The sequence below is a fragment of the Macaca fascicularis genome, chromosome 6 (assembly GCF_037993035.2).
Source record: "Macaca fascicularis isolate 582-1 chromosome 6, T2T-MFA8v1.1".
Classification (NCBI taxonomy): domain Eukaryota; kingdom Metazoa; phylum Chordata; class Mammalia; order Primates; family Cercopithecidae; genus Macaca; species Macaca fascicularis.
The window spans coordinates 125,927,461-125,954,312 of NC_088380.1; the positions used below are offsets into that span (position 1 = coordinate 125,927,461).

Sequence of the window (26,852 nt, forward strand, 5' to 3'; positions counted from 1 at the left end):
ATCTGTCAGTGACAAAAGACTTAACATGGCCATAGCTAAAGATCAGTTCATTATCATAATGCACAATAGACAAGTAAATTTGATTGCTTCTGTGGCATACAATATTTTAACAGAATAACTGAAAGTATGGCTAATAACATTACACCAGAATATATCAGATTTTTAGAAACTTCATACAATTTCTGGAATACTTATCTAATATCATATACCCATACAAATATAATATAAGAAGGTATCACCTTTATTTGACAATGTTTCCCATGCAATTTAACATATCAATTAAGCCTAATTAGTTTTAACAAAGCCTAATTATTATAACATTTTTCTTTTTAGAGGAAGAGAGAACAAATTTTTTTGAGATATTCCAAGGGCCCTTTGGAAACTCGCAAAGTTAGAGTGAGGTCAAAAGTACTTCATTTATAATGTATTTTTGGGAAATTTGTCAAAAATACCAAACGGTTTAAAACACTTGATTATAATAAGATTTTTGTGGAAAAATATTTAACCAGAGTGATAATTTAAATACTTCAAAGGCAAACACAGAAAGTTACATTGTTGTAGAAAAAATCCTTAGCTATTTTAATGTTGTAGGAAAAAACCTTAGTGATTTTAATATTGAAATACAGCTAATTTAATAATAATGTTAATATTAACATTAAGCCTTAGGTAATCAAAGACCTAAAAAGACATGAAGCACAGGAAATTATCTTGATGAAACAAAATCTCTGCTGGGCGCGGTGGCTCATGCCTGTAATCCCAGCTCTCAGGGAGGCAGAGGTGGGAGGATAGCTTGAGTCCAGGAGTTTGAGACCTGCCTGGGCAATATAGGGAGACCCCGTTCTCCACAATAAAGAGGAAAAAAAAAAAGACAAAGAAACAAAATCTCGATTTTGTAGTCAGATTACTTAAAAGGTAAAAATAATAATATTAACATTAGGTCTTAGGTGATCAAAGACCTAAAAAGACATGAAGCACAGAAAATCATCTTGATAAAATCTCGATTTTGTAGTCAGCTTGCTTAAAAGGTAAAGGAAAACCTTTCACAATCTCTTATCAAGAGAAAACCAATACTCCAGTAAAACTTTGTGCCAATGTACTTCTGATATTAAGACTCATCATTCTTTTAATAACATATATAAATACATATTAGCCAGCTTGGCCATGCATAACATTATTTTTCCAAATTCCTCTTACACAAACCTTCTATAGCATTCTTGTATCCGTACATATTTTGTTCTGTACTCTTCCTCTTTCCCAGTATGGAACAGTCTGCTTTAGTACAAAAATTATTCTTTTTCCCATAAGAAAAACATCCTTCACACCTCATAGCTTCACATTCCAAAAACATCCTACTTTCCTGACATACAAAATTATTTATTTCAGTAGTTTTCATTACATATATTGATTAGAATTCTTAACTGTTAGTGATGTTAGTTTCTAGTGAAAACTAGGTAATAAGCAGTTGTGCAGTGTCAGTCACACCAGCATTCTATAGACTAGCAGATCTATACTCTTTCATAATTTACAGAAGCATGTTCTTTTTCATAGTATAGTTTTTCAGTGTGTCACAGGACATGTTTACTAACAGACCCAAATATCTTTATTCTTCTGTAATAAGAAGCCAAAAGTAGATAAACTTATGTTTAGCAATTAATGTTTTAGTATTTTATGTAATTTGGAAGTTATCTAGATATTCAATTAATATCTATCATTTAATTTAACTTAATGAAATACTTAGGGTATAAGTTGTCAAAGGGATTTGGAAAACTGTTTTGAAGTAGACATAACACCAGACAAGGCCAGCCATCAAGTTAGTTATTATTTATTTTTTACTAACAAATTTTGTAACAAAGATAACATGAGTGTATTTGACTAGTAAGCATAAGTAAAATAAAAGGTGTATATCACATTATATTTAGTGCTGGTAACTCTAAGGATATGCCTGCTTTAATTAAACCAACAAACTTAAATTAGCTTTCTTTTTACCAAAGATTATCTGACATCAGATGGACTTGAAAAACATTTGGGTCTGTTTCTATCTTTCTAAAAGTTTAAGGAATACTTAATTTATATAAGTGCTTATTTTTCTTTAAGCCCATTATATATAATTATTAAAAATTTTGACAATACCATCTGGTAATAGAAAAATATCACATATATTTAACATATATGTAGTCATACACAAACATACAGGCAGAAGCAGATTCTATAGTTTTCATTCTAAATTTTAGTGATCTGCCAGATACAAAATATCAAACTCAGTAGTTTATAAAAAGGATATTTGGGCCGGGCACAGTGGCTCACGCCTGTAATCCCAGCACTTTGGGAGGCCAAGGCGGGCAGATCACAAGGTTGGGAGTTTGAGACCAGCCTAGCTAACATGGTAAAACCTCATCTGTACTAAAAATACAAAAAATTAGCTAGGCGTGGTGGCATGCACCTATAGTCCCATCTACTCAGGAGGCTGAGGCAGGAGAATTGCTTTAACCCAGGAGGCGGAGGTTGTAGTGAGCCAAGATCGCACCATTGCACTCCAACCTGGGCAGCAGAACGAGACTCTGTCTCAAAAATAGATAAATAATAAATAAATAAATAAAAAGGATATCTGGATCCAAATTGTGTTCCTGAAAATGGGACAAGATTACCCACCCAGATTGCTAAAACTTTACTAGTATTTGTGGAAGAAGACTTTTAAGATTTCTCATTTGTCTTTTGTGAATACTCTTCTAGAGAGACAATTTGCAGTTCATTTAGTCTTCTAGTAGCCTCTGCATACCAATAAAAAATGCCTCCCAGTTTGTGAAGCATTAGAGATTCCCTTTTATTTAGTGCTTCCTGTAGATGGACAATTTTGTATAAGTTAAAAACTTCCCTGTTGTGGCCACCATAATTCTAAACTGTCTTTGGTAAATATACTCATTTCTCTAGGAAAGCACAGGTTCTGGGTCCATAATGTTTATACATAAAATTAGCTGGAGTTCCAGTTGGAGGAGTTCTTGAATTCCTTAAATTCAGAAGAACCCATGATTTTTTGTCCTTCTAAAATCTTATCTACCTGAGGCCTCTTACTGGACCCAATCCAGTCAGGTTCAGTCTGACTTCCAGAGCCGATCTGGATGAAAAATGCTTAAAGGGTAAAAGTTGCAGGTTTCAGCTCAAGTGGCAACCTTCAAATGCACAATGAGAAACAGTAAGCACAAGGGACCTACCGGGAGGTACCTGTGCCCTGGTTACTTGTTGCTCCTGGAGGTCATCATCAGAGGTCTCCTTCCTGTTCCTCTGCTGAGAACTCTTAAAACATAGGCACATTAAAAATGTAATGAGTTTATTTGAGCATTCAGCTCAAATTCATGAATTGGGCAACACCAGACCAGAAGCGATCAAGGCTTCACCGAGGTGGCATGAGGGGAAAACTTTTATAAAGTGTTCAAGGAAGCAAAACAAAGACAATATTTGATTGGTTAAAGTGGAACGTCCTTAGTTAGAAGTTAGTTGGGGGTTTCTAATTGATAAGCGTCTAGTTAGAAGTTAGTTGGTGGTTTTTGATTGGTTAAGCTTAAGCTTCATTCTACTGTTTACATTGAACTGAGTTTTGATTTGCTCATATAGGCACACAAGGCCCTGGACCTGTCTTAGCCTAATAGCCTCCCAATTAATTTCTTTTTTTTATTTTATTTTTTTAAAGAGACTGGGTCTCATTATGTTGCCCAGGCAGAAGTTTTATGGCTACTTACAGCACAATCAAGGAACACTACAGCTTTGAACTCCTGGGCTCAAATGATTCTTCTGCCTCAGTCACCTGAGTAGGACTATAGGTGTGTGCCACCAAACCCAGCTCTTAATTTTTTAACATCATAAAATAATAATAGAAAAGTTCAGTGATTTTTTTTTTTTTTTTTTTTTTTTTAGTACAGCTACCCTAATTTATTTTTCTGATTAAGCTATGCAAGCGCATTGGGGGAAAGGGAGTAGAGCCAGTCAAATACCTAGTCTCAAAAAACTCTATCTACCCTCCTACCGCTGCCCAATGGTAAAACATTTCAAACCCATCGAAGTTCATTTATTTTAAATATTTGATAAGGAATGAGGGAAACTTGACTGATATGTGACTAGCAAGTGCTAGATGTTTTATATAAATGTAATTTTTTACTACCTCCATACCACATTAATATTGATAATTATACTCTATAAATTGAGTGGTATATGATAGGCATATTTCTGAGTGATCTCATTTACTACTCACAACTGTCCAGTGACTTATATATCATTAGTCCCTTTTTACAGGAAGGAAATAGTCTCAGAGAGATTAAGTAAATATCCTAGTATAACACAAATAATAAATGGCAAAGTGAAGAATTAATAGTCATTAGCTTATTCGTATTTATCAGTGAAACAAGAAGTCAGGTGCAGTGACACGTTCCTATAAATCCCAGCCTCTTAGAGGCTGAAGTGGAAGGATCACTTGAGGCCAGGAGTTAAAGACCAGCCTGGGCAACATTGCAAGACCCTGTCTCTAAAAAAAAAAAAAAATTAACTACAAAATTAAAAAATACACATAATACATATTTGAGATACTAGGCCAATCAGGATAGCTTAGAACTGATTTTTTTCTTTAGCATGGCATTTAAAACCTTCTTTAATCTGATTTTTTTCAAAGAAAAATGTATAAACATTTAAACATTAATAGTATGATAAGGATTGGTTCTACCTAAGAATTTGATATAATGAGTAATATATAATTCATTATAAAGAATAAAAGGCTATTAAGACATCACTGAGATAACTTTAAAGGGAAATAAAATTTATAGAGTTATGATCTAAATGCTCCTATTGTATTTGAGGATGTGTTCTTAGTCAAAGGAAAATGTATTGTATAACTATTTTTATGATGAAGAGTATTCAACTGAAATTTCATACAAAGGTAAATTTATATAAATTGACTGATTTATTTCCTAGATGTGTCTTTCATAAAGATTTTCACATTGGATTAAGAAATAACTTTTCCCAAAGATTCTTGAAATAAATATGCAATCTTTGCCCTCTTGTAATGCAGATCTGACAGGCGCTCAAGATGGAAGTGTAAGAATGTTTGAATGGGGCCATTCTCAAGAGATAACCTGTTTTCGATCTGGTGGCAATTCAAGAGTTACAAGAATGAGATTTAACTATCAGGGAAATAAGGTATTATATAAAAATGTAAATGGTAAAAATAATTTATTATGTTGGAGGTTTATAAATATCGCTAGTTTGGGTTTCTGAAAAGAACAGCTCAGTGGGTAGTAGTAAAGTATTCATCTATATAGATTTTTTTAAATTCTTCTCAAAGAACACTTCGCTTGTTCTTCATGGAAGTATGTTATGTAGGTGTCCGTTAAAACTCATTTAAGTGATTCTTAATGACCAAACGATTATCAATTCACCTTATATTACACACTTTTTATTATTAAATGCTCCTACTCTCTTTATCCCTTGGAACCTACTCAACATGTGATCCAGCAGCAAGTAACATCTAGAGCTTATTATAAATGCATATTATTATTCCTTCTCCAGATGTACTGAATCACTATCTGCATTTTAACCTGATATTGTTGTGATTGTACAAATATTAAAGTTTTTTAAGAGGAAGGGGTACTGCTCCAGAACAGAACATCAGCAAACTACATCCTAGCCACCTGTTTTATAAATAAAGTTTTATTAGACCACAGTTACCCCCATTCATTATTTTTCTTTGGCTACTTCCTACTACAACAGCATACATAGTTCAGGAGGACAAAGATCTTATAGCCAGCAAAATAAAATATTATATGGCCACCTAAGAAAAAGTTTGCCAGCCCTGCTCTAGAGCATCCTTTACTGTCTTCACTTCTCATAATCCTACTTTGTTCAAACTGCCCCCGCTTTTGACGTTAGACAGCAATCTTTTATTGAACAGTACTCCTTGTGAAGCAGGGCTAATTCAGAGGCAGTGCACCCACAACCAGCCCAAACTGCCTCTTTTTGCTCCTAATATCTTATTAGGCCTCTACAAAATGATTAAAGGGTAAATCAATCTTCTTTTTGTTTTCAGGGCCATGCTTCACCAAAAATTACTCTCACAGACTCTAACTGATAGTTTACCTTGCCTTTTCTTTCCCCTCAGTCTCCCAACCTTAAAATTCTCACGTGTTCCTTTTATCATTGTATGCTGCAGCCTTTTTTGTCTACCATGTTTGTCACATGACTGTATTTTCATTTCACAAAAGTCAATATAGTTTTATGTAGTTGTGAAAGAAAATTTTGAGAGCTTGTTTCTTAATACCAGTTAGCAACGTTCTTATCTTCTTAATGGGAAATTAAGGGAACTTAGTACAGAAGCCTTTACAATTCTACTGTACTTTCAATTGTATTCTGTATCAGTATGCTTTTTGTGGTCATGCATTTCCACTTTGGTTGTCAGTTTTATATTGCTCCTAACTAATCTCTATACCTGAACCCTTATCTCTCTAATGCATCTTGCCAACATATTATATAACCAAAAACATAGTTACATGATTACAATATAGATGAGATCACATTATTATTTTTTTCAAGAACCCTTTAAGGCTCCTCATGTCAAATTCTTTAACAAGTATTTAAGAGCTTCTATAATGTGACTTTATTTTTCACCTTTAACATTCACTACAGCCTTCTGCATAGGCCATTTTAAGGCACAAAAAACTGCTTGTCTTTGCCTGCCCAGGTATCTTTGACAGGCAGCCAACTTACTATTCATTCACCTTAGCCTTGATGAAGTCTAATAGCACAACCCCTAAGCATGCTATCTCTTCTAGTAGGGAAGCCTCTTAAGGTAAATGGAAGAGATGACCCACACTGTATCACAATAATTCTGATGAATTTGATATTCAATTATGAATAGAAATACAGTGCCAAAAGCCAGTGAATATTTCAGAACTACTAAGTGTCTGGAAAGGGGTATTAAGCAGAATAAATAATAAATAACCTATGAGGACTAATTCCACAGAGATTCAAGAATATATTACATTTGTAAAACAAGAACAGACTAGCATTAAACAAGGACAGTAGGAGAATAGAAAAGAGTTATTGGAAATTAAAAATATGATTCCCCAAAATGTGGTCAGTGGGGGAACTACTTATTAGAAAAGCTGAACGGCAGAATGGAAATAGTTGAAAATCGGGTTTCTTGCTGGGAAGCACAAATTAAGAAATTATCCCATGATGATAATTTAGGAAATATTTCAGAAGAAAAAATGGAGGAAAAACAGTAGTCAAAGGAATAATAGATATTTCCCCAAACCAAATTGAGAAATAACACATACCTGCACACATCCTGTTTGTATATCTTTTGGTTTTTAAAGTTAAAGAGAGAATCCTGTAAGGTTCTAAAAAGGAGTGAGAATGAAAATGGTTACTTACAACCCACATCCCACCCTGCCACTAAATGTCATTCGCCTATTACAAATAGATAGGAGAACAGTATTCACAGAATTCCGATGGACAAGGAATGGGAACTGAGTCGATGTCCATCCAAACTATCATTCAAATTTGCTGGCAAAATAAACATATTTTTAGGTATACAGAGACTTAACACATTCTATGTGTATACCCTTTCTGAAGAACATACCTAGATCTACTCCAGAAAACATAAGAGAAACTAGAAAAAGGAATAGACCTGGGAAAATATTATTAACAAATATAAAAACAATAGGTTAAATATTCATAATATTCATCCTGTCAGTCAAATTTTTTATAAGACAAATAATAGAGAAATAGATAAAAGATATTAACAGTTTACCAAGAAACTATGCCTGGCCAATAGCCCTCAACCCTCACTAATAATTGAAGAAATGCAAATAAAATGAGACTTATTTTTGTCTGCATAAAATTAACAAGTATTTTAGATTTTAATAATACCCCATGTTAACTGAAGTGTAAGAAAAATGACTCAATTTATATTACCACATAGGATTTAATTTTGGCATAGTCTGTTAATTTTAAGTGATGCTCTTTAACAAAACTTTCCCATTTCTAGATGTCTATCCTACATAATTATGCAAAGGTATATGTATATATAGGAATGTTCAAAGCAGCCCTTTTTATATTAGAGAAAATTGAAAACGATATGGGAAAAGTTTTAAATTATAAAACCACTATACAGTGTAATACTACACACAGCACAAGAATGAGCTAAATGTATGTGTATTTACATGGGAAAGACAGTTACAATAAATCAAAAATGTAATTGTGTAACGGTATTATGATCCCATTTTTTTTGCTATGTTGTGAATTTTTGAATATTCATAGAAACAAATCTGAAAGGAAACATATCAAATTGTTAATAGATGTTAGGTCTAGAGGCAGAGGAGGGTAGGAGTCCAAAGCAGACATTTGTTTTATTTTATATACTTTATAATAAGCTGCATTATGGCCGGGCGCGGTGGCTCACCCCTGTAATCCCAGCACTTTGGGAGGCCAAGGCGGGCGGATCACAAGGTCAGGAGATCGAGACCATCCTGGCTAACACAGTGAAACCCTGTCTCTACTAAAAATATAAAAAATTAGCCAGGCATGGTGGCGGGCAACTGTAGTCCCAGTCACTTGGGAGGCTGAGTCAGGAGAATGGCGTGAACCCAGGAAGCGGAGGTTGCAGTGAGCCGAGATCACACCACTGAATGGCGTGAACCCAGAAAGCGGAGGTTGCAGTGAGCTGAGATCACACCACTGCACTCCAGCCTGGGCAACAGAGACTCCGTCTCAAATAATAATAATAATAAGAAGGAGAATGAGAAGGAGAAGGAGAAGAAGAAGAAGAGAAGAAGAAGCTGCATTATTTTTATAATCAAAGGAAAAAATTTTTGCTGTCTTATCCTTCAAGATCTGTATCACATACCTCCCTTATTGGATTATTTTGACATCTTACCAATCAGAGTTGCCCTGAGCGCCCATAGAGGAATTATTTTACTTTGGTAATCCTTACGTTATTTTACTTTGTACTCTTGTTCATGTGTTTTCCTTATTGTTTGTTTCTGAAAGTCCTTATTTTGTCTTTTTGGAAATGAACAGTTTTCTTTCTTATATATGATAAAGTTCTGTCATTTAGCATAATCTGTTAATCCAGTATCCTATTTTTGTAATACTTATAGAGAATATATAGACTGTGCTAGAGGCTAGTATAATAAAATGGGTGTCTAATGTTTGTTCTCTTTATGTCCACCCTGGGATTTTTAAAGTAGTAGCTGAATGGTTTTCTGAAATAGATCCATGTATAGGTGAAGTGAAAAATCAAATGACATACAATCAAATGTTTAAGAGTCAAGATATGAGTGTCACACTGAGGGTAAGGATAAATATATGCTTTTATATTTATATTAAATACTTTTAAATATTTTCTTTCTCTAAGTTTGGAATAGTTGATGCTGATGGATATTTAAGTCTGTATCAAACAAACTGGAAATGTTGTCCAGTTACTGGAAGCATGCCTAAGCCATACCTGGTAAGCCAAGAATTTCTACCTTTAAATAAAATTTGAATTTTCATTTTAAATAAGCCAAGAATATGTATTTGAGACAAGAATTATAGAACTAATAAATAAAATGTAGTCCTGTGTTCTTAGTCACTTTACTGTAAGATTCTGTCCTTGTGTTATGTGAAAATTACCCTGTGAAGCATAAAATTCTAGTCTCTGGTAATTTGGAAAGTTGACATGTATAGAAGCAACATGATGCCCCCAGATACCTATATATCCTGTGGATTACTACAGCCCTTTTCTAAGCTCACTAAGCTGGTTATTATATTATGCCTAAATAGAATGATTATCAGACCAATGCATCTGGTTATTTTTCTGCAATTATCTCTTACGAACAAAGTGAAAAGGACATCCTATAGCTGGTGCTGTTGTTATTTTCCTGTTCATCTCTTGTTTTAACAGAATATTGATACATCTCTATTCAGGACTATGCAGGCTTTTATGAACTTTCTATGGCTTCATAGAATACTGAATTTGTATTTTATATCCTTCAGTGAAGCCCTTTATTAGGACTAAGCAATTCCTATCAGAAGAAAGTTAAGAATATAGATTAATCGCTTCTTGGCTTTTTTGCTAGGATCAAATGAAGAATATAGGTTAAGATTCTGGTAATTTGCCCAAGGTTAATTGCTAGAATACAGTACTGATCTTAGTAAACGCAATCTAGCATGGGAGGATTGATTAGGGTACCTTGAAAGAATATTAATACTGTTTCTCATATTTTTATTAAGCCTAAAGATTTAGATGTTTATGTTCTCTAAGGGACTTTTTTTTTTTTTTTTAACTTTTAAAAAAATAAATTGGTTTAAATTGTGAATGAGTGGCTTTTGGAGATTAAGAGGATTTTGTCTGTTTTAAGGATACATAATCTACCACAGCTCCAGTAGTGTTCCAGGGGAAATGGGGAGGTGGCTCAAAGGAATAATCCTTGGTGTAGTGATTTTGGGATACTTAAAAAAATTCATTTTTTATTAAAGAGAAATATCTAAAACATAATTTTGAAGCTTTTATAAATGATGAAACCTCATAATTGTTTGGTAGAATATTGAAAAATGGTATATGTTTTCTAATTTCGATAACTATTAGTAATTTTTTTCATGTACTTGAATTTTTAAAAGCTTAAATATTTTTGAAAAATACCTGTCAATTATTTAACAAAGATAATTTAGTATCATCTAAAATTCTAGTTTCTATGTTCTAAAACAAAAATTTTCACTATACTGGGGAAAATCTTTAAGTTTAACCTCCTTGTGTTTTCCTTTGAACTTTTGGTTGAACAAAAGCAGAGAGATTCATAACAGGTCATGACATGTGCTGCCTACTTAAATAGTTCAGGAAAAGTGTGTGTATGTGTGGATGTCTACAAATATGAAAGAGAAGTAGAAGCAAAACCAATGTGCCAAAATGTTAAAAAGTTGTTGCATCTGGGTAAAAGGTATATGAAAGTTCTCTGTATTACTTTTACAATTTTTCTAAAGTTCAAAGGAAAAAAAATGATACAGAGGATTTAAGAAAGCCAGAAACTACATGATCACTTTTTGAAGAATACATTTGCCTGGTTATGACATTTTTAGTGAGAGCAGTAACATGTATTGTTTGTAACCATTCCAGACTTGGCAGTGTCATAACAAAACAGCCAATGATTTTGTCTTCGTTAGTTCCTCCTCTCTGATAGCTACAGCTGGTCTTTCAACTGACAATAGGTAAGAGATGATAGCTAAAATTGAAGTATGAGAAAGTATAGCTGAACTTTTTTTTATTGTTCCTGTCCTTGTGTTTCATGAAAGTTTACTTACGGCTTTAGATACAGTATTTTTATTCTAAAAACTATTATTTATTGGCCATGTTATTCCAGCCCCACCCCCAAAAGCTGTGGTTGTAAGAAAGTGTCATCTCCTGCCCTAATGTCTGTCTGCCTCTTTTGATTTCTGTCATATAACTGAGTTCTGAGATCAAGGCCCACTGAGTTTGCTTAGCTTTTATATTTATCCGTAATGCCTCATTTTGCACTAGAAACAGGATTGTAAGACTATAGATTCTTCAGCTCGTCTTCCGTAGATATTTCTTATGTATGTTGGTCCCCCCACACAGTAGAAATAAATTTTCTTTGTGCTCAAGAAAATTCAGCATCTCTCCTATTATGTAGGTCAGTCCAACTGTTAGAGAATCAGTGAATACAAAAAGAAGTTTCCATATTCAGCCTTCATGTATTATTATTTGTAAATGCTTGTTAATCTAAAGTTACTCAAATTTTTAAGCTATAATAGTAGTTTTAAATTTTCTGTAAGACTTGTGGGTCGGGCACGGTGGCTCATGCTTGTAAGCCCAGCACTTTGGGAGGCCGAGGTGGGCAGATCACTTGAGGCCAGCAATTTGAGACCAGCCTGGCCAACATGGTGAAACCCCATCTCTACTAAAAATACAAAAAATTAACCAGGCATAGTGGCGGGTACCTGTAATCCCACCTACTGAGGGGGCTGAGGCAGGAGAATAGCTTGAACCTGGGAGGCGGAGGTTGCAGCGAGCCAAGACCACGCCGTTGCACTCCAGCCTGGGCAACAAGAGTGCGAAACTCCATCTCAAATGTGGCCAGAGCATGGTGGCTCATGGCTATAATCCCAGCACCTTGGCAGGCTAAGGCAGGAGGATCACTTCAGCTCAGGAGTTTGAGACCAGCCTGGGCAATATAGGGAGACCCCATCTCTACAAAAAATTTTAAAAATTAGCCAGACATGGTGGCACACATCTGTAGTCCCAGTTACTCAGGACACTGAGGTGGGAGGATTGCTTGAGCCCGTAAGATCGAGGCTGCAGTGAGCCAAGATTCCACCACTGCACCCTTTTTTTATACAAAAATTAATGTCATATAAATTTGTTGGTTACTTGTATTTGTTGTTTTTATAAATTTAAGAACCTTCTGTGATTGCAAGGTTTAGTCACACAGTTATATATGACATATTTTTTATTCTGTTAACTTTTTGTGTCACGCAGAAGTAATCTTTTTTTTTTTTTTTTCCAGAAACGTATGTTTGTGGGATACTCTTGTAGCACCTGCCAATAGTTTAGTCCATGGTAAGTTTTCAAAGCATTTTATAAATTTTGAAAGTCAGGAAATTCATAAGCTAAGTATTATTTATAAATGGATTTGTTACTAATGACACTTGTATTTATTAACCCATGAGATTTATTTTGCCCATGATGGTAGGATTTGAAAGCAAAAGGATGCAATATACATAATTAACTCTTCACTATACCTTGATGGGAGGCATTGGGACATAGATAATATAAAAATCATTTGTCTTTACTTTAAATCTGATAGCCAAAGGTTATTGTAAACATGATGTAAACTCAATATTATGTCCCCTCTCACCACTCCTATTCAGCATTGCACTGGAAGTCCTAGCTAATGCAGTAACACAATAATAGGAAATAAAATGTATATAAATGGAAGGGAAGAAATAAAACTGTCTTTATTCACAGAAGACATAATTTTCTGTAAAATATCCCAAAGAATCTACAAAAGAAACTCACAAGTATAGCAAGGTCCCAGGATACAAGGCCAGTATACAGTTGACCCTTGAACAACATAGGGATTGGGATGCTGACCCCTGCACAGTTGAAAATTCTCATATAATTTTTTATTCTCCCCAGAATTTAACGACTAATAGCCTAGTGTTTACTGGATACCTTGTTAATAATATAGCCAGTCAACACATGTTTTGTATATGTATTATATAGGAAGCTAGAGAAAAGAAAGTGTTATGAAAATCGTAAGAGTACATACAGTAGTGTACTGTATTTATTGATACTGTAAAGTTTATGTCATCTGTTTACAAGGTGAATTATCCGTCTGAAATGGCAGGCAACTACAGGTGCAGACCTTAATTTGTGGTGCATATCAAGCAATTCAACTTTTTTCGTGTAATGTCTTGACTTTTCTCTGCTTTTTGGGAACACTTCCAGCATTACTAGTGGCATGTTGTGTGGTTCCCATGGTGTTATTCAAGGTTTACACTATTGCACTAAATACAGTGAAGAATTCACAAGTACCACAGGAGATCACTTTTCACCGCAATATACAGTTTACTGGAGAGAAGACCTGCCCACGTGGAAATGATTAGCATCACACAGCATTTTAAGTGTATACTTGCAACACTTAGGAGCTAACTGCAATAGCAACAGGAGGTGGTTACTAAATTATAACAGTAGTACAGTATGTACTATAATTAATTTTATGCATTTATGATTTCATACGTATTTTTTTGTTTACATTTCTTGACTGTCAGTGTCACCACTTACAATCTATATTTGTGTGCGTACATTTCAATAAATTTAACTTTTTATAAAGATTTATGTATATTTTATGGTAGTAAATGATAAAATAGACTAGCATCTACATGTATTTTATGCATTCATAGCATACTTTTTCATAATTTTTTTGGTATTTCTTGGCTATGTGGGTTGTCTGCAAGTTTTTTCAAATTATCTCAAATCTTTAAAAAATGTTCCAATATATCTATTGAATAAATCAAAGAAGATCTAAATAAATGAGTGATACTCCACATTCACAGATTAGAAGACTCAATATTCTTAAGATGTCAGTTCGTCTTGATTTTATAGATTCAACACAATCCTAATCAAAGTTCCAGCATGCTACTTTGTAGATACCAACAAACTGATTCTGAAGTTTATATGGGAAGGCAAAGGAATAGCCAACCAAATACTGGAGAAAAACACACTTGTGGGACTCACACTATGCTATCTGATTTCAACACTTATAAGCTACAGTAGTCAAGACATTGTGGTATTAGCTTAAGAATATACACATAGATCATGGAACAGAATGGAGAGCCCACTGATAGACTCACATATATAGTAGACTTATCTTTAATATGTCACAGAGGCAATTCAGTGGAGAAACGATAGTCTTTTCAACAAATAATGCCAGAACAATTGAGTGTCAACATATAAAAAATTGAACCCAGATACAGACCTCACCTTTCATAAAAATTAACTCAAACTGGACCATAAACCTGCATGTAATATGCAAAATAATAAAACTCCTGGAAGGAATGAATTGAATAGAAGTCAGAATAGTGATTGCGTTTGTTGGGGAGGAGAATTGACCATGAAAGGGCATGAAATTACCTTCTGGGATGATGAAAATATTCTGTACCTTGATCTTAGTGATGGTTACACAGATGTATTCATTTGTCAGTGCTCATCAAGGTATATACTTAAAACGTGTGCATTTTCTTCTGGGAAGTTGTATCTCAAAGTACTGGTCAAAGTTCCTTCTCTATAATTAATTTTATTTCAAGTCTTACAGTAATAACCAAGTGCTTAGTTTATGCCATGGACTCTACATGATCTGCATATATGAACTAATTTAATCATCAGGAAACCCTATTAGGTTGGTGATAATCTCTTTTACAAATGATGAAACTGAGACTTAAGTAATTCAGCAAAAGCACACATTTAAACCCACACAGAAACCAGGATTGAAACCCAGGCGATCTAACTCCAGAATCCTCACTCTTCATTATGCAATATTCTCCTTAAGCTATATGCAGATTTTTTCCCTAAAATTTGTTAGGCTGGACTCTTTTTTAAAGAAAAATAGTATCGTATTTTTATATTTCTGATACTGATGTGTCTTCAAATTCATGAATCTTTTCTTTTACGAGGCTTAATCTGCTGTTAATCCCATCCAGTTCCTTTTTTATCTTGAGCCTTGCTGTTTTTAATCTGTTAAATTTTGATTTAGGCCTCTCATGCCTCTACTTAACTTATAATTATAATGGACTTTTACTTTCCTTACCTACTAATTCTGTCATCTCTGTCATTTCTGGGTTAGTTTCAATTGATGGATTTTTCTTCTCCTTATGGGTTATATTTTCCTGCTTTATTACATTCCTGTTAATTTATTATTAGATGCCAAGCATTGTGAATTTTACCTCATTAAGTGTCTATTATTTTTGTATTCTGTAAATGTTCTTGAGCTTTGCTCTGGGATAGGTCTAACTTACTTGGAAACAGTTGAATCTGGGAGACCTTGGTTAAACAGGACCAGAGCAACATTTGATCTCGGGCTGATTTTCCTCCACTACTGTGTCAAATGCTTCTGAGTACTCCACTGAGGCTGGTATGGAACCAGTTCAGCCAGGGTTCCTCTCCTAGTGCCATGGTCAGAAAACTCTAGGCAGTAAGCTTAGGGCAGTTTTATGACCAACCCAGTTTGTTTCCCATCTCTCAGAGATCATGCTTCATTAACTTACATCCAGTGTCTCATTGGTTTTTATATTTCATTTGATTTTTTAATTGTTTCAGGCAGGAGAGCAAATCTGGTCTATTATTTCACCTTAGCCAAAAGCCAGAAGTCTATGTCTTTTATTGTTAAGTGTTTTTGTTTTTGTTTTTAATTTACTTTCAGCTTTTACCTGCCATGACAGTGGAGCCACAGTTTTAGCATATGCTCCAAAACATCAGCTACTAATATCAGGTGGCAGAAAAGGTTTTACATATGCATTTGACCTTTGTCAACGACAACAGAGGCAGCTTTTCCAGAGCCATGATTCTCCTGTTAAAGCCATTGCTGTTGATCCAACTGAAGAGTACTTTGTTACAGGATCTGCTGAAGGCAATATAAAGGTAAACATAGTTGATGCCACAACATCTACAAAATGAAAAGAAATCTTCAGAAACCTTAGCTCTTTAATCATGTCGATGCCATCAGTCTGTTTAAATAATAGTTATATTAACTCCTTTGTAGTCAGCAATGGTAATTGCTATTTAATCTTTCAGTGAATGTAATAATATTTAACTTGAAAATTTTATATTTTTCATTTGTTTTAAAATATGTTTAATTCATACTAAAACACCAAATTTTCCATGGATATAAACATAATGCAGATATTAGAGTTTGTCTTGACTCCATGTTCAGAGTTACATAATTTACTTAATTACCAGGGGCTGAGAAATGTATTGATAATTTTCTTTTATCCCACATTGTTCCCCATTTTTTCATATATATTATTATCCAGTCACTCAGTGCCTAATTCAAGAATTGTGGATAAACCTTGCCTTTAGCAGTCCTTTTCAGAGTCCATTGTGTTGAAAACTTAAAGACAGGTTGTTTAAAATGTTAAGCAGCTTGTTAAAAATGTTAAACAGCTTATTAAATATGCAAATTGCTGGATCTCATCCCAGAAATACTCAGTCTATAAGTAAGTCCAAGACTCAGGGATCTGCATTTTAATAACACATACCTAGTAATTTTAATGGAGGGTCCTTTAGCCCTGTTTGGTAATTGGTAAGTCAGTTTAGACTAATCCCCATGTTGTTTTAATAATCAGCAACCCTAGACTAGAGGGGTTTAGTTTCATTGAATTTATTAATTTAAACACTTACTTAGTAGAATCAGATGGGTTTTTTAGAGCCAGCAAATTATTTACATAATTCTCATCCAGGAAAAGACTAGAATTATAGAATTTTTAAAAGGCTTTTTCTTAAAATCAAATATATATATATATATACACACATATACACACACACCAACAGAATTATTTTCCTTTAGTTTGAAACTACTTTCTTATTTGAACTGACTGTCTAGTTTAGAATATGCCATAGTTAGGTTGGTTCTTTTTTTTTTTTTTGAGACGGAGTCTTGCTCTGTCGCCAGGCTGGAGCACAGTGGCACGATCTCGGCTCACTGTAACCTCCGCCTCCCGGATTCAAGCGATTTCCCTGCCTCTGCTTCCTGAGTAGCCAGGACTACAGGCGTGTGCCACTATGCCCTGCTAATTTTTTGTATTTTAGTAGAGACGGGGTTTCACCATGTTGGCCAGGATGGTCTCGATCTCCTGACCTCATGATCCACCTGCCTCTGCCTCCCAAAGTGCTGGGATTGCAGGCATGAGCCACCGCACCTGGCCTAGATTGGTTCTTTAGTTTGTACTTTGATCCTGCAGTTTATTGTTTAATCAAGGTTAAAAAAAAGAAAAAAAAAAAAGACTTGAAAATATACAATGTATTCATAGGTGGGGTAGTATGAATTTATGAATTTCTTAGAGTAAATAAACGTTTAAAAAAATGATCTCCAGTAAAACCAGGAAATAAGTTGGTTTCGCTAAACCTAAAATAGATGTCCTGAAAGCATTTAAGTTCTTCACATAAGTAAAGGTGCTTATAATATGCTTTACAAACAGACACATTTATTTTGATAAGGGCTGGAAATACCAAATCTTAGTAAATTAAGTATCCTGAAATTATAATAATTAACTTTGTCTTATAGTTAAAATATAGCTTTGCCTGGTCAGAGGGCCTCTAGGTGTCAAGTACTTCCCTCTTTCCAGCTGTTCTGATCCCTGGTTGAACATTCAATAATATAAAGAAGAGATTACCTTAATGTACAACTATACAGCAAAAGCTCTGCTAAGAGATAGGAAACCTTGATTTTAATCCTTATAGTATTACAAGTTTCTGTAGCATTGTACACTTAACCTCCTTGTTACCTACATTGTCTCTCTTACTGGATGAATTTTTAAGTATTTTGTGTTAAAGCGATTGGTAAATTACAACAGCCTATACAGAATCAAGGTGTTATGATCCTAGGCCTACACAGATTTTTCTCTATTTTTGTTTTGGAAATTCCTTACTGCACAGGAATGCAGGCCTGAAATTTTCATTTGATTTCTTTTCTTTTTTTTTCTTTTCTTTGAGGTGCAGTTTCACTCTTGTTGCCCAGGCTGGAGTGCAGTGGTGCAATCTTGGGTCACTGCGAACTCCACCTTCCAGGTCCAAGCCATTCTCCTGCCTCAGCCTCCTGAGTAGCTGGGATTACAGGCATGCGCCACCACGCCCGGCTAATTTTGTATTTCTAGTAGAGATGGGGTTTCTCCGTGTTGGTCAGGCTGGTCTCCAACTCCTGACCGTAGGTGGTCTCCCCGCCTCAGCCTCCCAAAGTGCTGGGATTACAGGTGTGAGCCACTGCACCTGGACTCGTTTGGTTTCTTAAGGTCATTATCAACCCTAATTTTCCTTTCGTTCTTAATATCTTTCAGATTTGGAGTCTCTCTACCTTTGGTCTTCTCCATACTTTTGTCAGTGAACATGCTCGGCAGTCCATTTTTAGGAATATTGGAACTGGAGTGATGCAAATTGAGACAGGGCCCGCAAATCACATTTTCTCCTGTGGAGCTGATGGAACAATGAAAATGAGAATACTGCCAGATCAGTTTAGCCCTTTAAATGAAGTGTTGAAAAATGATGTGAAATTTATGCTATAACATTTTTACAATAAGATGTACAATTTATTACCTACATGGAAGTAGTCACCAGATGTAATATACAGTGATCATTCTCTATGCCACAAATTAGCTAATGCTTTCTTGTTTTTATATTTATTTTATGGAGCTTTGCCCTTGATGCACTGATGCCTTAAAAATTAACAAGGTCATTCAGAAGTAGATTACATTGCCTAAAGTAGAATGTGTAAGTAATGCTGTAATAATACATATCATAGTATATTATAATCAGTATGTCATAGTGTTAAAGGTGTTTTGTTTTCTTATTGATACTCTTCCACAGGCATCTCTGCATGAATTTCTTCCACAGTAAAAATACCTTTTTTGAGAAGGCAATTGTACATAATACTTATCCCTTAATTCACCACACTCTCACTTCCTTTATTAGCCTTATACATCTCACACTCTTCTTAATGATAGACATTTGAGTAAGAATGAAAAAAATAATGAACATCTTCATTAAAATTGTCATTGAGATGTCAGTGATAAATGAGCCAGATGGCTCGTTATGTAAGGTTTTCATCAGTTTCCCCTCTGGAGCCCAAGTTATATGTATGTATACTGTGTGTGTGTGTGTATCTTACATATCTTATTTGAACTTAGTTGTACATATTAGCAAAAACTGGTTTTTCATGTGTTTTTGTGCCATAACAACTAGGGCCACTAGAATAACTTTTTTTTTGCAACTGTGCTTTTCATTTTTTAAAAATTTTTGAATTCCCATCCTAATTTTCAAATAAGTTTCAAGGAGACTTTCAGGATTATTGTTTTAAAGATTAGATTTAGTCAAATAAGTCTTAGCAGGCAATAAAGTTTCTGTGGTGGCATATATCATATAAGACACTTAAAGTAAGTTTGTGAATTTGTCAACTTTTGGAGCATCAAACATATCTTACTTAAATTTTATTTTATCTTATTTTTAGGTGCTTTTAATCTCAAAATTCTGAAAAGCTTATAGCAGTGTTTTCAGAAACAAATGTGAAAACAGTCAAATTAAGTAGACACTGTTTAGAAATGTAAAATACTCTCCAGATCTACCATTAATAGAAAATAAACTAAACCTTATATTTTATTTTTGCCAAAATATTTTATTATAAAGTATGACCAAAATATTTAAAATGCACAATGCTTTTAACTTAAATGCGCTAACCCTGTTTCTGTCTGTTTTGTGCTGTACCTTTTCTGATTCAGAATTATAGAAAACTTGATAAATACTTGATTTTAACCAATGAGACTACAGGCAGATGAGACTAAGTGTTTATGGGACAATTATATACTATTTAACTTAAATATATTTTGTTTAATAGGAAATATATAATAAGAGCATTTTATGTAATAAAATATGGGCAATGATTATCTTGGAAATTAAAGAGTCAAAGCAAAGAAATGAAGGGCTGATAAAATGAATTTTGTAATATCCTCAGGATACTTTTATCTTAAAAGTATGTTTGTAAATTGTATTTCAACAATTTTAAATGTGTTGAGCAAGTTGCAGTGAAAACACTGTCATTATGTAGAGAGTTTATATGCACATAATAACCTGTACCTATAAGTTGTGCAATAACCATGCGTGACTATTTTGCCATGGAGAAATCTGACAGCATTGCAAACAATAATATTGTTTGATGTAGTTAACCTTAAGTTATTTTTCAGCAATTTCTTCACAAATCAAGATTCAAACAGCTTTAAATACTTTCAATGAGATAAAATATTTACTATTATGCTTATTAGAACAAAAGGTGTTAAGGATGAACTAAATATTTTAATTGAGCGTTTATATGGATAATCATACATTATGTAAGCCCATATGTATTTACATCCAGAGTCATAATATTTTAAATAAACAATCATGCAGAAACTTTTTTGGGGGATATACTATTGTTTTAAGATCTCTGCCAATTTAGCTGACTTAAAATATGTGACATTTTAAAATCAAGAATTTCTACATTTGTATTTGGTTAATATAAGGAGGATGGAATAACTTTCCCAAATAGCCTGTTCTTTTCTACAGTCTTTTTAAGTTGATAGGTAAGCATTATTCAAGGAAGGTGGGAATAAAAATTGTTGAAATGTTTAAGTATAAAATGATGTACATATATGTAAAATTTCATTATCCACATTAATGGAATAGATACATCAAAATACATTTTTTAATTGTGTGTTTTCTAAGAATGTGGCTTTGTGATCATATAAGGATTCACAGCATTAACAAATCTTATTTTCTGAAATCTAGGATTTTTCTTAACTAAAACCATGGAACAGTCATCTCCATCCTCCTTTCTTGCTCTTTGCCCTTGCCCTCCCTTTGAAAAAAAAATTATTTTTTAAAAAAATTGCAGAAATTTCTCACATTGGTCTCAACAATGGAAACACAATACAAAGACACATTCAAAGAAAAGCCTATACAACCTTAGGGTGGAAGTGGTCTTTTAACAAGATTGGAAACACAGACATATTTTACTTAATAAAAAATTTAAATGTCATATGGCAGGGACCACAGTCAAAGTTAAAACAACAAGTAGACTAGAAGAAATATTTGTATAGTAATAGGAAACATGTCAGTGTCCCTGTATACAAAGAGAAGTTTAAGTTATTGGAGAAGTGGTCAATAATAAGCAATTCACAGAACAGGACATTGAAAAAGTCAACAGATATAAAGTATGTTCATCTTCATTATAAGGGCTAATGGAATGTTTTTTAAAAAAGTATTATTGTAATACTAGTTTTTATCATATTGGTTTAAGGTTACATAGTGACAACATCCATTTTGGTGAAGATACAGGGAAATTGGCAGAAACATTGCTGACAAAGTTATCTGGGTGTGAATTAAAATTGAATACACATAACTTTCAGTGACCAACCTTTTGAGAAATTATAAAAATAAAAGCATCCATGCACAAAAATGTAAGCACACAGATGTTTATTGAAACATATTCTGGAGGCTGGGTGTGGTGGCTCACACCTGTAATCCCAGCACTTTAGGAGGCTGAAGTGAACAGATCACTTGAGGTCAGAGGTTCGTGGCCAGCCTGGCCAACATGGTGAAACCCATCTCTACTAAAAATACAAAAATTAGTGGGATTTGGGGTTGTGAGCCTGTAGTCCCAGCTACTCAAGAGGCTGACACAGGAGAACCACTTGAACCCAGGAGGTGGAGGTTGCAGTGAGCCGAGATTGTGCCACTGCACTCCAGCCTGGGTGACAGAGCAAGACTCTGTCTCAATAAAATACAATAAAAATTTTAAAAACTGGAAATCTAAATGTTAATTAGCAAGTAAATGGTTGAATAAATTATGGTACATACATGTAATATTATAGAATATTCTCTCACCACTAAAAAGAATGTTAGATGTGTATCTGTTGGCCTGAGAAGAGGTTGATGAGGAAAAATAATTACAAAGCAAAAGATACAATATCCTATATTGTTTAGATTTTTTAAAAATATAGATGAACAAAGAAATGTGTGTGGAAAAAATACACAAAACTTTTAACATTGGGAAAAGGAAGGGTGTAATAATTTTCCAAACTCCTTTAAACCTCTCTCAGTAAAGTCATAATACCAAAAAGTTTTGTTGAATGTGTGTACGTGGGAAAAATTATTTTTAAACCAAATAGTACTTCATGACTTTGGGAGCTGCTCTGTTGAATAAAGTGATCCAGTGTCAGGAACACTCCTCTTTGAATTGTTGAGATATTTTTGGTGAAATTTATTTAAGCTGAATGTTAAAATGTTACCCTTTGGAGCGGGAGTCCCGAACCCATGGGCCACAACTGGTACCGGGCTGCACAGCAGGAGGTGAGTGTCAGGGGAAGCTTCATCTCTATTTACAGCTGCTCCCCATTGCTTGTATTACCGCCTGAGCTCCGCCTCCTGTCAGATTGGTGGAAGCATTCGATTCTCATAGGAGCGGGAACCCTATTGTGAACTGGGCATGCAAGGGATCTAGGTTGTGCGCTCATTATGAGAGTGATGCCTGATGATCTGTCACTGTCTCCCATCACCCCCAGATGGGACCATCTAGTTGTAGGAAAACAAGCTCAAGACTCCCACTGATTTTATATCACTGTGAGTTGTATAATTATTTCATCATATATTACAATGTAATAATAAAAAAGCTGCACAATAAATATAATGCACTTGAATCATCCTGAAACCATTCGGCCCCTGCGACCCTGGGTCCATGGAATAATTGTCTTCCCACGAAACCTGGTGCCAAAACAGTTGGGGATTGCTGCATTGGAGTACCTGGAAAAAGCTGATCATAGATTATTTGAATGTGCCTGTTAGTATTTAGAAATGTGTGTAGATTTTAGTACAGTAATTTTCAAAGCTGAATCTCTTTTTGAGCTTTGCAAGATGGTTTTCCTTTCCACTTGGCTGTCCCTGCATATATATGGTCCATTATTCAGGGAACTAATACTAATTGTTTCACAGGGGTCCTTGGAACAAGAACACTTGAAGTTCTCCCACTGCAAATACAGATGAGTAATAGAAACAATTGGTATGACAACACATTTCACTCGATAGTGGAAAAAATGCTTTATTCATGGACAGTCAGTTATGTGTTCAATGTACAGGTATGACCTGTGTAACAGAACTCAAGCCAGTATGGTGTATCAGCCCTGGACATATGTTAAATAAGTTTTAAAAATCCTTTGGAATCTACTCTTAGCATCATTTCTGAAATTGCAGCATATTTATTTTTTGAAGCCATACCTTTCTTTTCAGTTTATTCTGAACACAAGCAAAGATAATTCCTTAAAATAGTATCTGGTTGTCTGTATTTGGGTTGTTTCATTCTGTGTTTTGCAGAAAATGCATCAGATTATTATGGCTATTCAGACATGAAGATAACTAAGCAAGCTACAATACTTGCAATGTATTTTAAGATCTCATGGGGCTTTTTCCTAATGAGAAGCTTTATGGGGCAGGGAAGGTGGGAAATGCTCCATCTGGAGTTCACATTAGAGAAAACTTCATGTGTAGATGAATGTAGCCCCACAAATGAGGCATTTCTTCTGAGAATGCAGCTCCACAAGAAACAGCTTAGCAAATGAAGCAAGGGCTAGACTTTAGCCCAACAGACCCCCCTAATAAGTTATATAAGCATTCACCATGGCCCTGTACCTCATAGAAGCCTAAGATTCTTATACAGTGATGACAATCACGTAAATATCAACTGTTCCACAAATCCCTTTAAAGAAGAAAAAGAACAAATCACTCAGATACTATACCTAAGCTATTAGATGGCAGAGAAGGCAGCAACCTTTAAATTACATATAATTTGGGAAATAAACATCTGAGTCTCCTAGACCTCACACTATAGCAGAAAATGATTGGAAAGGGGGTACATAGAAGAGTGCAAAAGGATTCTACTGGTACTGACACAATATGAACTGGAGTTTAGAAGGAGAGGGTCTCATTTTGAATGGTGAAATAGAACAAATAACTGGCTACTGAAAAATAGAGAGTTGGAAATTGTATGTGATTAGATGTGAATATTTTGGGAAATTAGTTCTGAAATAGGAGGCCATCTTCAGAGGAACTGATGTCCTCTGGAGGCTTATTGGTGAAGGGAAAAAAGGAAGTAAATGAAAGTGTCATTTAACAAGATACCAAAGAATCCAAAAATATCCTCCATAAAGATGTGTGATTTTTTTAAAGGAAATCATGATTCACTTTACAAATAAAGCACTGTGTTCCTGAATGAAAAAACAGCCCCCCATATTCTTTCCTACACTTGTCCATAAGATTATTTACTATTATAATGTGAATAGTTGACACCACATGTGAAAAAAAAATCCACACAAATTTACTCTCAAAACTTTTTTTTTTTTTTTGGAACATATAAAAACACTCTAGGCCGGGTGCAGTGGCCAGTTCCTGTAATCCCAGCACCGGAAGGCCCAGGCAGGAGGATTGCTTGAGCCTAAGAGTTCAAGACCAGCCTGGGCAACATAGGGAGACCCCCATCTCTACAAATAATTTAAAAATTAGGCATGATGGCACGTTCTTGTGGTCCCAGCTACTTGGGAGGTTGAGGCAGGAGGATTGTCTGAGCTGGGGAGGTTGAGGCTGCAGTGAGCAGTGATCACACCACTACAGCCTGGGTCCAGAGTGAGACCATGTCTCAAAAAATGCAGGGGAGGAGGAGTGGCTCATGTCTGTGATCGCAGCACTTTGAGAGGTCAAAGTGGGAGTCCAGGAGTTCAAGACCAGCCTGGGAAACATGGTGAAACCCCTTCTACAAAAGAAAAGAAAACAGAAAAATTAGCCATGCATGGTGTCACGTGCCTGTAGTCCCAGCTACTCAGGAAGCTGAGATGAGAGAATTACTTGAGCCTGGGGAGGTCAAGGCTGCAGTGAGCCATGATTGTGCCATTGCACTCCAGCCTGGGTGACAGAGTGAGACAGTCTCAAAAATAAAAATGTAAATAAACCACCCTCCAAAATAATTTCATGAAACAGAGGAAAGCAATAATTCAAAACATTCTAACTTATTAATTGATCAACAGGGTCTCACTTTTGCCTAGGCTGCATTTACAGGACCTGCATTTACTCAGGAATGAAAACAGCAAAATTATCTCATAAATCAAGGCTAAATTAGAAATGGCCCAAGGGAGAAGAGATATGACTGAAAGCACACACTGAACAGAGAGGATAGAAATTAAATGAGCCAAAAAATGAAGTAAAAAGCTGTTGTAGAGAAAATAATAGATATAGAACATAGACAAATATGCAACGTTTACAGGAAGGCAGAGCTCTGCGTGCAGAGCCAGGAGTTGTAAGCCCAGAGAGCAGAGCTTTGAATCACAGGATTATTCTCAGGCCTTGAAACTGAATGGAATTTTCCCTGCTGTACTTTGAAATTGCTTGGGACAATGTCGGCACTCCATCAAAAATTACTGGACAGGAACAGAAGCTGAAAAATGTGACTCATACGAGAGAAATATCAGTCAATAGACACAGAAAACATGGCAGACTAGAAGTTCTAGCACTTGTCTCTCTCACAAGGACAACCAGAACAATGAAAACTACATTTTAGTCTGGGCATGGTGGCTCACGTCTGTGATCCCAGTGCTTTGGGAGGATGAAGTGAAAGGATCACTTGAAGCCAGGAGTTTGGAACCAACCTAGGCAACATAGCAAGACCCCATCTCTACAAAAAATTATTTAAAAATTAGCCAGACGTGGGTGGTGCATTCCTGTAGTCCTAGCTAATAGTGAGGCTGAGATAGGAGTATTGCGTGAGCCCAGGAATTTGAGGTGTATCACGGTGAGCCATGATTGCACCACTGCACTCCAGCCTGGACAACAGAGTGGGACCCTGTCTCACAACACTACATTTTAAAAACACCAAACAAAAATAAAACAGAGGGAGAGTGCCAGAGTGTCTCAGAGGAGTACCATAAATCTAGATGGGAACAGAAACAGCCACGTAGAAAACAGAAGAAAACACTGGGTCTCTACCACCCCATTCCCCAACTAGGATTAGGTGAAAACCAGGAGGAACTTCTTTCAGTAAGTAAGTAGGAATGAGGATTGTAGCAACTCCCATCAATACCTTGGGCACAAAAAAAAAAAAAAAACCGGATAGGAGGCCGGACTAAATCACAGCTGCCGCTCATACAGAGCAGTGGGTGGAGACTCACACTGTGAACTCTTGCTCCAGGAACTACTGCAGGAATATACCAGGAAAGCTGAGCGAATCCACAGACCCTTTGAAGAAGCGGATTGCTCCTGCAGGACCCAGGAGATAGCCCAAATACTGTGAGTGCCTAAACTGTGAAAGTGGGAAAGAGGGATCATCTGCCCCTGAACACACACCCTCACTGGGAAACCCGAAAGTTCAGATCGTGGGAGAAGGATTTGACCTTACCTGGAGCTGAGACAATTTAGAAAGCCAAGTAAAATACATGGGTAGAGGAAGCAGTGGGAAAAGTCCTGTGGGCTCTCTGGGTCCCCACGGAAGCCATTTCTGACTTGTCTCACAGGGATCCTTGGAGAGGTCTGCCAAAGGAAC

General features: G+C 35.3%; 1 protein-coding gene across 17 annotated transcripts in view; it reads left to right on the forward strand.

Annotated features, from left to right (window-relative positions):
- Window positions 1–20,686, forward strand: part of DMXL1 (Dmx like 1) — a 174,898-nt gene extending 154,212 nt beyond the window's left edge. For all 17 annotated transcript variants that reach the window (XM_073994088.1, XM_005557571.4, XM_045394140.2 and 14 more), the window contains 6 exons: window positions 5,054–5,181; window positions 9,398–9,490; window positions 11,135–11,226; window positions 12,543–12,595; window positions 15,957–16,174; window positions 18,586–20,686. In XM_073994088.1, the coding sequence (XP_073850189.1) occupies window positions 5,054–5,181; window positions 9,398–9,490; window positions 11,135–11,226; window positions 12,543–12,595; window positions 15,957–16,174; window positions 18,586–18,810 (809 nt within the window). In that variant the 3' untranslated portion in view covers window positions 18,811–20,686. The remainder of the gene's footprint in view (window positions 1–5,053; window positions 5,182–9,397; window positions 9,491–11,134; window positions 11,227–12,542; window positions 12,596–15,956; window positions 16,175–18,585) is intronic.
- The last annotated feature ends 6,166 nt before the right edge of the window (window positions 20,687–26,852 follow it).